We start from the raw sequence: 12,925 nt of genomic DNA on the forward strand, positions 1-12,925 counted from the left end.
AATCACAGTAGTGTGTCAGATGCTGCTTCTGCCAGGGACAGAAGTAAAACAGGGTAAGGGTCATAGGGAGACTCATGGAGAGGGTTTGAGTGGAAATCTGACTGGAAGGAGGGAGGGAGCTCTGTGCAAATGTGGGGAAGAGCTCTTCAGGCAGAGAGTGTAGTCAGTACAAAGGCCCTGGGGCATGTCTGGGTGCAGCCAGGAGTCCAGTGTTGCTGGAACAGTGTGAGTGAGTGGTGGAAGCAGGGGCTGCCACTGGCATGGTAAGGGGTGGGGACTGGATGCTGAACAGTCCTGCAGGGCACGGGGGCCACAGGAGGACTCAGATTCGAGCCAGAGAGGAGAAATGATATCTGTCCTAACTTTAATCTGTTACCAAGTTTGACCTAGCAGTCACTTTTTTTTTTCTGCTGTTTTGTTTTTAACTGAAAATTTCAGACACATGAGAATAGAAAGAATTAGTACAGCATGAGTTCTCATCTGTTCACAGCCTGTCATATGTTATCTGTGCTCCCTCTCTGTACCTGCTTAGGTGATCTTGAAGCAAATTCCAGACGTTGTATCATTTGGTTCTTAAATACTTCAGTGTGTATACCTAGAAGAAAAAGACTAAACAAATAATACTGACAATACTACTAGTACACCTAAAAAATTAACAGGAATTCAAATATCTAGTTAGTGGTCAGATTTTTAGAATGCTCTCCTAAGTATTATTATTTAGTTTTCAAACTGGGATTTTAAAAAAGTCCACACAAATATATGTAGTTGGTATCTCTAAGTCTTTTAATCTATAAATATCTCCCTCTTTTTTTGCACTTTATTTGTTGGGACTTATTTGAATATGCTCCTAGCTTCCTGTGAGGAGTTTGGGAGGGAGCAGGGAGCAGCAGGAGTTTGTTGCCGTAACCCATGTGACAAGGCGAGGGACACTGCAGGGTCTGAGGTGAAGGAAGAGGCCAGGGGAAGTGGTTGTTAGCGAGAGGCTGGGGGCTGATGGAGCAGATGCTTCTGAGGAAGGGCATGTGGGGATGGGTCTTGCAGGACGAATAGGAGTTTCCTAGTAGTATTAGAAGAGGAGGCTTGAGCAGCCAGCTGGCTGTCCCTCAGGGCCCCCGCTCTGGGCATGCTGATGTGGGGTTCGGCCTCCTCCGTTTAGCTGACCTCGGGCCTTTCTCTGACTGGCCTCTGCGTGTGCCTTCTCACTAGGGAAGTACCACTGCCCGGTGCTCTTTACCGTGTTCACCAACAACACCCACATCGTAGCCGTGAGGCCCACCGGCAACGTCTATGCCTACGAGGTATGTTCTCAGGAGCAGTGTGGTGTCTAGGCTCTTCAAGTGTGTGCTCTGGGGAATCCAGGGCCAGGCAGCAGTCACAGCCTGTCCCTGTGGAGCCAACATTCTGAGAGCCACCAGCATAGTCCAGAAAAGGCGGAGCCTTCCTGCAGCCTCCAGACCTGAAACCCAAGCAGTTCTTTTGTCCCCAGGGGTCCTCCTCACTGTCATCATTAGCAAAAACTCCTACTGCCCCAGCTGTAGGAGGGAACCCGTGCTCTGAGGGCAGGCCTCAGGGCTTCGAGGGGGGTGCTGAGCCCCCCAGTTCCTGACAGAGTCCCCAGGAGGAGTGGATGCAGGCTGGTGGGTGGGTGTGGGGGAGAGGAGGCGCCGGTTTTCACAGCAGTGCTCCTGTTCTGGGCATGTTGGCGGAGGGTATGGACAGCAGGGGCGTGGGTGCCACATTTGGGGGAATCCCTCCCTAAGCTGCTTTCGTGCCTGTCCAGGGCCATGGGTGGCAGGCTCTAGTGCTGCCCTAGGTGCTCTGGGTGTGACTGCTTGCCTGGAGCATGCATGGGCTAGGGGGCTGGCAGAAGTGGGCAGCTGCGTTGAGCCTGTTCTCTGACGTGTAAGACGTGTGTTAGGAGTGTGTCCTGCGAGGAGCCTTGCCCGGAGGGCTGAATTGGATTCTTTGTGGCTCAGCAAGTTCTACCCTCAGTGACCGGGCCATTGTTGTGAGCTCATCGTGTGTACATGGCTGTCCCATCATTTTCCTTTTCCTTTTCCTTTTCCTTTTCCTTTTTCTTTTCCTTTTCCTTTCCCTTTCCCTTTTTCTTTTCCTTTTCCTTTTCCTCACTCCTGGAATGGTACTGTCATCTGGGCAGGCCGTGGAACAGCTAAATATCAAGGCCAAGAACTTTCGAGACCTGCTGACTGATGAGCCCTTTTCTCGGCAGGACATCATCACTCTCCAGGTGAGTGTCCCTTCCCACTGTTGTTTTTGGGGGGACCACCCTGAGAACCTTGGCATGGTTCTCACAACCTTACCTCTCCACCCAGGCTCAGTGGCCTCCTCTTTGCCACCTGCCTGGTTGCGGTTCCCTAGCTGCTGCTGGCAGTGCCCCACCTCCTGCCCTCCCTGTGCTCGGTCACGTGGGCTTTCGGATGAGCCACTTCCTCACTCTGTCTCTCACACGTGCCCCTTCAGTGCCTGTGCCTACTTTGTCAGGGCTCCTCATCTCTGCTTCTGGCACCATCTTGATGTACAAGTGGCCCCTTTGTAGGCCTGGCTCTCTTGCCCCCCTGAGAGCAGAGGCTGGTGTGTGTTCCACAGCCCAGCACTAGGCACAGGGCACCCCTGTAGGTATCAGAACCCTGGGCGCGTTAATGAAAAACATGGACTTAGAAAATCTGGGAGTAACCTCGATAGGGCTATTCTCTTCTGTGGTTTGTCCCATCCTAATTGGAGGTTAGTACACAGTCCCTCCAAAGGGGTGGACTTGCTGTCCTCGGGCCCGAGCACTGTGGGGTCTGTGTCTCGCAGTCAGGCTGAAGGAGTGCGGGGCGGTGTGTGGGAGGCCTGGAGGTGGGTGCCTCACGTCTGCCCACGTCCCCTCAAGAAGACTCCATCTATCCTGTGGCTGCCTGGCAGCAAGGGATGCTTGTCAGCTTTGTGTGAGAGAAGCAGATGCAGTTCGGTGAGCAGCTGGTCATTTGTGCCCCTGTTTCCTGTTTGGCCCCCCGGCCTCCGAGCAGCCGCAGGCCTCCCCTCCTGGCCAAGGACCCTCGTGCCACCAGCTCATCCTCTGCCTCCTGCGGCAGCCACATGGCCACAGCCCAGGACCCAGCTGTAATGCTCGGCTCACCCAGCTATGTGTGTTCTTTTTGCTACAGGACCCCACCAATTTGGACAAATTCAACGTCTCCAACTTCTTTCATGTTAAGAACAACATGAAAATGACAGACCCAGGTACGTACAGTCAGGGCTGGTCCGGGTGCGAGGTGTTGGAGGAAATAGGTCAGTGCTCCCTGTGCGAAGGCCCTACCTTCCTGGGGCCAGAGTCTTGCTCAGGCCTAGACAGGCTTGGAATTTCCTGAGCTCATTTTTACGCCCTATGCTGAGGTTGGCAGGACCACCCTGGCCCACACCTGCCTGATGTGGTGGGAGCTGGGCCTTCATGCTTTGGTGCCCACAGCCTCATGTGAGGGGGCGTGGCCTCTGCTTCTCCACTCAAGAATTGGTTCCTCGCCCAAGGCCCTCAAGTGCCTGGATGGGACCCTGTTGTCACTCCTTAGAAATCATCTGTTTCCACTGCAGGGGCAGGCAGTTAGGCGGGGTAGAGTGGTGAGTGTGGGTACTGCTCAGCTAGCCTGTCACCACCACTGGGGTCGTGTGGTGCAGGGCTATTTCTGAGCGTTGTTGGGGCCAAGGCTGGGTGAGGAACAGATAATGAAGCTGACTCCAGTGGGAGCCATGGCAGGTAAACTCCTCCCCTTTGGGGCCGTTCCCTCACTCTCTCCCTCCACACGTGCCTCCTTGAGTTTGTAGCGACTACTAAGGTTTCACTGTGATGGAGGCTTGGTCTGTGTCCTGATCCTAGGGCTTCTGCTATTGCAGCCGGCCTTGGCCTCTTGTCTCCATCACACACATCTGGGGACAATTCCTGGGGTTCAGCAGCTCAGGGCCACCATGCTGTTTTGTAGATGAAGAAAAGGCCAAACAAGATCCATCTTATTATTTGAAAAATACAAACACTGAGACCCGAGAGACGCTGCAGGAGCTCTACAAGGAGTTCAAAGGGGATGAAGTCCTGGCAGCCACCATGAAAGTCCCAGAGAAGAAGAAGGTGGACAAGCTGAATGCCGTGAGTAGACAGAGGGCCACGCAGCTGCCAGCTCAACCACTCTGCCCGCGACAGCCCCTTGGAGTGGTTCTGGGATACATTTGGAAGGGAGGCAGCTGGGACCCCCAGAGCTGAGGTGTCCCTGGAGGCCCAGAGGACAGTTGCACTGAGGAGGCTGGGGGTGACATATGGGTGTGCTGGGGGCCACACAGGGAAGGTGGCCCCCAGCCATAGAGGGTCTGCATTGTACTCTGGCCCAAGCTGGGCAGCCTGGATCAGACACACTGGGCGGACAGCTGCCTGCTGGCTTTGGTGGGACCACGTGACACAGTAGCCTGAGGCATTTGGGTCTGTAGGTGGCAGGGAGGGAATGTCCCTTGAGATACAGAGTCACTCACCTACAGAGTTGGTTACTTGGTGCCCAGAGAAAACCCAGGGAGAGATGGCCAGGGCATTTTAGGGGTGTCGTGGTGCTGAGGGCAGGGAACAAGTGCTGCTGGGGGATGCTCGGTACCTGCCCGTCCTGGCCAGTCACATTCACTTCCCAAAGCACCCAGTAGCTGGCCCCAAGGCCCTCAGTTGGCAGTGATGACTCCCTGGCCTGTTGGTTTCTAAAGCTGCTTTTCCCCCTTTTCAGGCAGGGCCTAGTGACCTGGGGCTGTGGGGATGAGGGGGGTGGGGTGGGGCTCCCTCCTTAAAGAAGTATTGAGGAAAATTTGCAAAAGTAAGAAAAAGTTTGTCGTTCATAATCCCACTCCTCTAACATAGTAAGTAGCTCTTCGCATTTTGCTATGCGTCCTACTTATGGGGAGAAATCCCTCCTTTTAGTTTTTCTCTCTGCCTAGGATAAAAAAATATTGGGGCTTATGTTTTCCTGATTAAAATATGTGTTTATTGTAGAAACTTAAAACTTTTTAAAAGGAACTGGAGTCCCTTGCTCCTTGGGCCCTTAGAGAGGCCAATGAGGGCCTGACTGTCCTTTCCCCTGGGAGGTTCCTAGTGGTATCTGTGGGTGGTGGCCAGGGACTCTTTCCTGGAGGAGAGGTGCCCAGGAGGGCCTGAGCACTGGGGACAGATGGCTTCCGTGTCCCAGGCCCGCTGGTCTCCTAGGGCACCACTGATGTGCCGATGTGGTTTTCTTGGCAGGCTCACTATTCCACCGGGAAGGTTAGCGCCTCCTTTACCTCCACGGCCATGGTTCCAGAGACCACACACGAAGCAGGTAGCTGCCTTTGCTCCCCCACCAGCGGTGCTGCTCAGTAGCGGCTGGGAAAGGGTGCCCTGCCTCTCTGCCTCCTCCTCATCGCTCCGTCATGTCCTGGCTTTGTGGTCTCTCACGCAGCTCTGGAGCTATGGTGGTGGTTGAGGGGAACAGGCCCTTTTGAAACTGTTTGTGTATGGGATGGGGGAGGCTGTAGTGAGCGCTAGGCCCGGGGCAGAGGCCTTCCTCCTGCTGTGTCCTGCCTGCTAAGGCCCTTTCATCTTGGCCTCTGCCCAGGCTACCCACCGGCTCCTTAGCCCTCCCCTAAAGCTGCCTTTTGTGTTTTTGACTCATCAGACCCCCCATTCCCTGAGCCCTTGACCCTCTGCTCCACACCCTTCCTCTTTCCCCTCCCACCCTGGGTCTAGGCTTTTCCAGCATCCCCCTCTTAACTGCTGAGCCCCTTCCTTGCCCCATGCTCCTGTGCTCAGCCAGGCAGGCCCTTTGGCTCTCCCTGGAGCTGGGCTGTGTTCCAGGCTTTTGTGCCTGGCATGCAGTACGGCTGCCCCCATGTTGGGGCAGGCACATAGCTTGGGCCTCTGCTTGCAGCCGCCATTGACGAGGACGTGCTGCGCTACCAGTTTGTGAAGAAGAAAGGCTACGTGCGGCTGCACACCAACAGGGGCGACCTTAACCTGGAGCTGCACTGCGACATGGTGGGTGTGGCGGCCGTCTCCTCGCCCTGCTTGGGGTTGTTTCCGGGGTCCTGAACATGAACTGCACTTCGGATGTGCTCATAGTAGAAAATTCTGTCTTCTGGGCGTCGTGTCGCCACTTCCTTCCCTGAGGTCCATGTGGTGGACCTTGTTGGCCATACATCAGCTCCCTTGGCCTGAGGCTGGGCACGGGGGACACACGCGGCACACAAGGGCTTGGGCTCCCCCTGCCACTCTGCTCAAGTACCTCGTAGCTCTGGGGCTTGGTGGCTGCAAGTGTCCTGTTGTTTAGGGTCATGGGTCCTCCCTCACTGTGTCCAGGCTGGGCAGCTGACCCTCCTCTTGCATAATCAGCGCTCAGGTGGCATTTGTGGCTCTCCCATTGGCTTACATGCCTCACAGAAGTATCTGGACTATTTTGCAGACACCAAGAACCTGTGAAAACTTCATCAAGCTCTGCAAGAAGCAGTATTATGACGGCACTATCTTCCACAGATCCATCAGGAACTTTGTGGTGAGTGATGTGGGTCAGCACTAAGGGCCAGGTCAGTCCTGGAGGTGACTCCTGTCGTAGCGGGGAGCCCCTTCTCCTCAGGGGCAGAGACCACCAAGGCTCATGTCTTTAGTCCCCGGCTCAGTCGCACGGGGCTTATATAGAAAGGTGGCCTGGGAGGGCCTCTGTCCTCAGAACCCCTTGAGCCCATCTGGCAGTTGGGGAATTGCTTCTGTCACTGGGCAGTGCGTGGCAGACGTGCTGTGAGGGCTGAGCAGAGCTGTGGGGTCACGGGGCATGCCTTGCTTACTGGCTTTTGTTCTTGCAGATCCAGGGCGGTGACCCTACTGGCACAGGCACAGGTACATACTGGTGCTGGGGCTCCCTGGGCAGCTTTGGCTGCCCTGTTGGCTGCGAGTGGGTAGGTGGGTGAGGGCCATGCCAAGCTCCAGACGTGGAATTCAACAGACCAGCCACCAATGAGCTGTTCGACCACAGGCGTGTCCGTTTTCTCGTTTTGAGCTCATTGTAAGGCACAATGATAGATGGGGCATCCTCCCACAGGCCTCTGGGGCACCCATCTTTGTCAGTAGACCAAGGGAGGCTGCTGGGAGTACACAGGGAGGTTTTGCCCCACCTCAGACGTCTAGCTGCTTGAGCCCGGGCCCACAACCTTACCTGTGTGGTCTGAGTAATGTGTGGCCTTTACCCTTCACTCCCTATCCTCAGGGGCTCTGAGGGGCCTGAGGGCTGGTGATGAGGGTCTCTCAAGGTCAGGGCTGCCCTCCAAGGTGCTTCTGACCAAGACAACACCCCAGCAGTGCCCAGTGCCCCTTGGGACTCGGCACAGATTTCTGGAGCTGAGCTGTGTCCTGCTGGCTGCAGTCGGTTAGGACCGAGTCATTCTTGCTGCCAGCCGTGCTCCTTTCTCTTCCAGGTGGGGAGTCGTACTGGGGAAAACCCTTCAAAGATGAGTTCCGGCCCAACCTCTCACACACAGGCCGAGGCATCCTCAGCATGGCCAACTCGGGGCCCAACACCAACAAGTCTCAGTTGTGAGTTGCCAGGTGGCTACAGGCTGGCCCTAGGGAGGAAGCCCTGCAGGCTCTGCAGGTTCGCCCTCATCCTTGCCCTGAAGTTCGTGCTCCACCTGAATCCAGTCCAGGTGTGCAGCACCCCCTGGGGTGATGGCGGATTCACACACTCACACTACACGGCCCAGACCTGCCCGAGTGCAGGCGTGTGCACCTACGCTCAGAGCAAGTCAGCAGGTGGCATTGCGCCATGGGGCACGTGCCTGTGAAAGAGTAGATGTTGAGAGTTCCCAGGAGATCCAGAAAGGCCTCCTGGAAAAGGTGCCACAGAAAGCAGATGTGAGTGTGGGCACGGGTGCCCGGACTGGGGAGAGGCAGGGAGGGGTAGCTGCACAGGAGGAGCCGGAATCGAGGACTGGCTTGAGCAATCTTTAGATGTAGTGCATTTGGAAATGGGAGGACTTGGTGAGGGGTTGAGGATTCTGCCTTGGACAATTAATGCCACACCCAACTTGGTGTTAGTGGGTGTGGAGAAGCTGGAAGTACAGATGTGGGCGGTGCCATGTCTGGGTGTAAAGGGGGAGGGGGAGAGGCCCACCAGGAGCAAGTGTGGGGAGAGGAGCGGCTGGACCCAATCTGGCAGAGGCGGAGGGGTGTCTGTGAGGCTGCGAGATGAGAGTATTTTCCAAAGGAGCCTGCAGGCGGTGGACCAGGACAGGGCAGGGGAGATCGCAATGTGGAGGCTGGTGATAGAGGCCAGCGAGGGTGGTTTGCAGTGGGGACTTTCTTAGGATTCACCTACAGAACCATCTGGATTGAAGGAATTTGGGTTCCATCTAGTTGGAGCTGTTTCTCAGTCAGCCCTAGTCATTCTTCTCTAGGAGCTTTATGATTTCATCTAAGTTTCGTTATATACAGTTTTTAAAAATCCTTAATTCCTACTTGTACTTTTGTGAACTCTGTAATCTTTGCTCACTTTTTGTTGGGTGGTTTGTGTCTTTCTTGCTAAGAGCTCTTTAGACAAGTCACCTGTATTCCAAATATTTTTTCCAGATATTTTTATTTGATTGGAACAATACCACAGAAAATTCTAAAATACATATTCCAGTATGTATCTCTCTAGATTTCATTGCACTTAAAGGTGACTTCCCCACCTCGATTGTATGTGAGGTCTCCTGGAATTTTTGGAAGGCTTTAATTTTGTGGAGGTGGGAAGGTTTTATTTTTGTATTACATATTTATACATTATATTTGTATACAAATGTGAACAAAGCCTTTCTATTTCCTTCTATTATGCTAGCATCACTCAAATTCCTCCTTTTCCCAGTTGATTTGCAGCCTTGCCGTTGACTAACGCGGAGTGAGATTACCTGTCCAAGGTCTTACCTGTCAAGTGTGACTGGTTGGGCTGGGCCTCACAGGCACAGGTGGAGCAGGAAGGGGCTGGGACCACTTGGGAGTCAGGCCTCTCCCATGGGGAGCCCCCACAAGATGGAACACTGCCCTTTTATACGCCCGTGGTTCCCTAGCTTAGAAGTGACTAGTTCCAGGTGATTTTTCCATAAACCTGTACGTCCTTAACAAGAGCCGTACTGCTGAGAGCGCCCTCCAGAGGAGGTGTCCTCACATGCTCCACGAGAGGCTCCTGGCTTCCTCCTGGCTCCTTTCCTCTTCACTCGTATATTATATTTCTGTGTAAATCAGTATCTTATTCTGGACTTTATTCTGTTCACTGCTGTTTGTTATTCCTGCTCCAATATTACACCTGTTTGATTATATTGGCTCTCTCTGTAGGAAGTTGTGTGGGTCCACTCTTACTGTTTTCACATTATTTTTTGGCTTTACTTAGTTATTTATTCTCTAATATGAACTTTAAGCACTATGGAGCTTTGAAAATTCTGTTTGGAGTCTAACTGGAATGATGTAATGTCTATTTTGGAAGAATAGATGTATGATGTCGTCCATCTAAGAATTTGGCTTGGCTTTCCCTGTAGATATGTTTTTTGTCTTTGAGTGTGACTGTATAATTTTCTTCACATGGGTCCCCTGCCTTCCCAGATAAACTTACTCCTTAAGGATTTTATAACTTGAGATATTTTGTAAATGGAATTTTCTTCCGATTCTATTACTCATGTAGAGAACACTTATTTATATTTAGCCACTTTATCAAATCCTCCTATAATTCAAATAGTTCCTATGAAGCGTGCTTTGGGTTCTCTAGATATTCACATCTGTTAGCACAAAGTGGTATCCTCTGCTTTTCTGGCGTGAACACCAGTTACCTCTCTGTCAGGCCTGTGAGAGAGGACGTGGGCGTCCTGCTAAGTGATGTGTTGTTTTGCCATCTGATTAAATTTGTCATTGGGCCAACTTTTCTAGGAGAGGTTGCGGAATTTCCAGATGCTTTTCTCTTAAGCATTCATTACTACAGTCATATGATTTTCTTTTCCTCTTAGAATTTGTGGATGTGACCACTGGGTTGATCAGCCTTTCTGTCATTGTTTTGTCCTGGAGTAAACCCAGGCTGGTTCTTGCTATGCTGAGGTTTTCCACTGGATACTGTTTTCGACTGTGTGCCTCTCTCTCCACATGGCAGCCCGGTCTGGTCTGGTTAGGACTGGGTGTGAGCAGGGTGCAGCCCTTGTACTGTGAGCCAGCTGTGACTTTATGGCCTGGGGTAGTTTAACTTATGCTGGAGTCAGCCGCTTGTTAAGTTAGCTGGTCGAGGGCAGATTGCATATCATTCAGGCTCATCCTTTAGTCAAGTTCTATTTCATGAGCCAGCTGGGCACTTTCTGTTTTGCCATTATTTAATTCATCCTTCTCTGATTTCCAAACTTGTGTCCCTGGCATCTCATCTCTGTGTTCACATTTCCTTTCTTATCTCTGAACATATCTATGCTCCTTTTTTCCTTAGTGGTTTATGAAGGGCTCGTCTCTCTTTACTTTCCGATTATTTTGTTTCCATCTTCAACTTCTTCCTGGTTTATTTTCTCTCTCTCTCCTTTCTTTCATGTCTTACTCTCCGCCACTAAGGACGTCTGAGCCTGTACACGGAGAAGGTGCGCGTTTCCCTTCCCACTACTTGCTGGTCCTTGGTAGTTTCTATTTCTAATAAGTTCAAAGAACTAATTTTAGACATTTAACTTTCTGTCATGTTTTGTTTTCTTTTATTATTTTTCTATTTCTTGCCTTTTTTTCAGGACTATTTTATTTTCTGTGTTAGAAATTAGCAACACAGACCTGCTTGGTCTGCACAGTTGCAGGTTTTAATGGCTGTGGAGACTTGTCCACTGACCTCATCTGGTGGGACCTGGCGGGCTCAGGAGGAGAGCTGTCTCTGGATGAACGTGGTGGTTGGTGCATGTCAATAAAGCTCAGGGGTAGAGCCCCCCATCCCTCACTGGCTGTGGGTTGTCAGGGTATGGGAGATATTGCACTGTCACAGCAGGGCTGCCCTCCCTACGCCTGGGAAATGGCTTCATGCATGGTCACTGACCCCGAACGCTTTTTGCCTTCATCTCCTATCTTCTTGATCCTTTTTAGCCTTTCAGATTCTTAAAGTTTTCGGGCTGACATCTTTTTAATGGCACACATCTAGATTTTGGTTTAATTCAACCTGACAATCTTATGCATACTTAACTTTCCAGTCAGTATACTGCTATTACCTTAATTTGTGCTTTCTGAGTACCCTTTTAAAATATTTTTTGTTTCCTCCTTTCCTCTTTGTTCTGGATTGGAAGTTAGACGTTTCACTTTTGGCCTTAAGTACATCTACTTAAAGTCTGAAGTTACTAGTTAAGATCTCTGCCTCCCTCCCAGACAAGATCGCTCGTCACCCCTAACCATCCACACATTAGTGCAGTCAGGGATTTTAATTACACCTTTTTGTACCAAATCAGAAGTGAAAACTCTCTAGGTCGGTGTTCCTGCCCGGGTGTCCCTGCCTCCTTTCACGTGTTCAGAGTCCTTGGTATTTTAGTCAGTCTCTCGATGGTATGGTTACTTGTCTTCCACTTGTGCCCACTCCAGAGCAGCCTGTGCCTCAAGGCTTGACACAGTGTCTGCCTGACAGGAAGTTAGCAGTGGCCGTGCCCCAGGCCTTCTCCTGGGGGCCAGAGGCCTGGATCCCCTGGGCGGCTTTGGCTGACAGCCTGCCCTGGACGGGCAGGGCATGGGGGACCAGACATGAGCGAGCAGTTTCCCAGAGCAGGCTTGGGGTGGGGGGTGTGCATGTGGGTTTGTGGCCTTGGGGGCCAAGGCAGGCCAGGCCGGTGAGCTCTTATGCTCTTCCTGACCTTCCTGTCCTCCTCCCCAGCTTTATCACCTTTCGCTCCTGCGCTTACCTCGACAAGAAGCACACCATCTTCGGGCGGTAAGAGAACCTGCTGCGTGAGGTCTGGGGTGTTGGCGAGCGTGGGCTCCTTCTCCAGCTGGGGCCTCTCACTGCCTTTTCCCCAGGCCTACTCTGCCCTCATGACTGTCCCTACCATAGTCGTGGCTGTGCAGAAGCGGGGACTTGGGGCTTCCCTGTTGGGTGGTGGACTTGGCTAAGGAGGGGAGGCCAACTCCAGCCCCACCTGGTGGCTGCTCTGCCCAGAGGCTACCTCTCGGGCTCTCCTTTGCATGGTCCCGAATCACGCGTCTAGGCCACCTCTCGTCTTTCTCTTTATCCTCTCGTCCAGGGGTCAGCAGACTTTTCTTGTGAAGGCCCAGGTGGTATTTCCAGCTTTGTAGCCTCATGGTCTCTATTACACTCCTCAGCTTGTAGCGCCAGAGACAGTGTGGGGGCAGTGGGTGCACTGTGTTCCCATAAAACTGTACTGAGAGCCAGGCAGCTGGCTAGAATCGCCTTGGGCCCCTCCGCTCCTGGCCCTGAGTCCTGCCCAGTCCTGCGGTCTTTCTGTCTCCCGTCTGTCTGTGTCCTTTGCCCTCGCACCCTGTGTGGGGCCTTCCTGGGCCCGCAGCCTGGGCCTATTCTCAGCCCTGCTTCCTGGCGTGCCGTGGGGACTTGGCCTTTGGGGTGCCTTGGCCTGGGCACATTCAGAGGTGCCCCTCGTCTCTCTGCTACAGGGTCGTGGGGGGCTTTGACACACTGACAGCCATGGAGAATGTGGAGAGTGACCCCAAAACCGACCGTCCTAAGGTTTGCGCCCCAGAACACGGGCTGCTCTTCAGGCTTGGCACTGGGTGGGGGATGTGGGGGACCTGCTGCCTCTGCCGCCTTGCTCACTCGCCTGCCCTGCTGCTGTAGGAGGAGATTCGCATCGACTCTACCACGGTGTTTGTGGACCCCTATGAGGAGGCCGATGCTCAGGTGAGGAGGGTGCGGCTACCACCTGGGAAGGGGCTTGGGGGAGGCCC

The 12,925-nt window shown here is 53.0% G+C and overlaps 1 protein-coding gene across 4 annotated transcripts in view; it reads left to right on the plus strand.

The window, feature by feature from the left end:
• The window catches only part of PPIL2 (peptidylprolyl isomerase like 2), a 28,987-nt gene that overhangs the window by 10,562 nt on the left and 5,500 nt on the right, over positions 1-12,925 (plus strand). For all 4 annotated transcript variants that reach the window (XM_036220590.1, XM_036220589.1, XM_036220587.1 and 1 more), the window contains exons 7-18: positions 1,207-1,298; positions 2,159-2,248; positions 3,168-3,243; positions 3,978-4,138; positions 5,264-5,339; positions 5,928-6,034; positions 6,459-6,548; positions 6,856-6,889; positions 7,465-7,582; positions 11,880-11,936; positions 12,635-12,707; positions 12,816-12,878. In XM_036220590.1, coding sequence (XP_036076483.1) covers positions 1,207-1,298; positions 2,159-2,248; positions 3,168-3,243; positions 3,978-4,138; positions 5,264-5,339; positions 5,928-6,034; positions 6,459-6,548; positions 6,856-6,889; positions 7,465-7,582; positions 11,880-11,936; positions 12,635-12,707; positions 12,816-12,878 — 1,037 coding nt within the window. The remainder of the gene's footprint in view (positions 1-1,206; positions 1,299-2,158; positions 2,249-3,167; positions 3,244-3,977; positions 4,139-5,263; positions 5,340-5,927; positions 6,035-6,458; positions 6,549-6,855; positions 6,890-7,464; positions 7,583-11,879; positions 11,937-12,634; positions 12,708-12,815; positions 12,879-12,925) is intronic.

Source organism: Rousettus aegyptiacus, unplaced genomic scaffold, assembly GCF_014176215.1.
Source record: "Rousettus aegyptiacus isolate mRouAeg1 unplaced genomic scaffold, mRouAeg1.p scaffold_m13_p_5, whole genome shotgun sequence".
NCBI classification, from domain to species: Eukaryota; Metazoa; Chordata; class Mammalia; order Chiroptera; family Pteropodidae; genus Rousettus; species Rousettus aegyptiacus.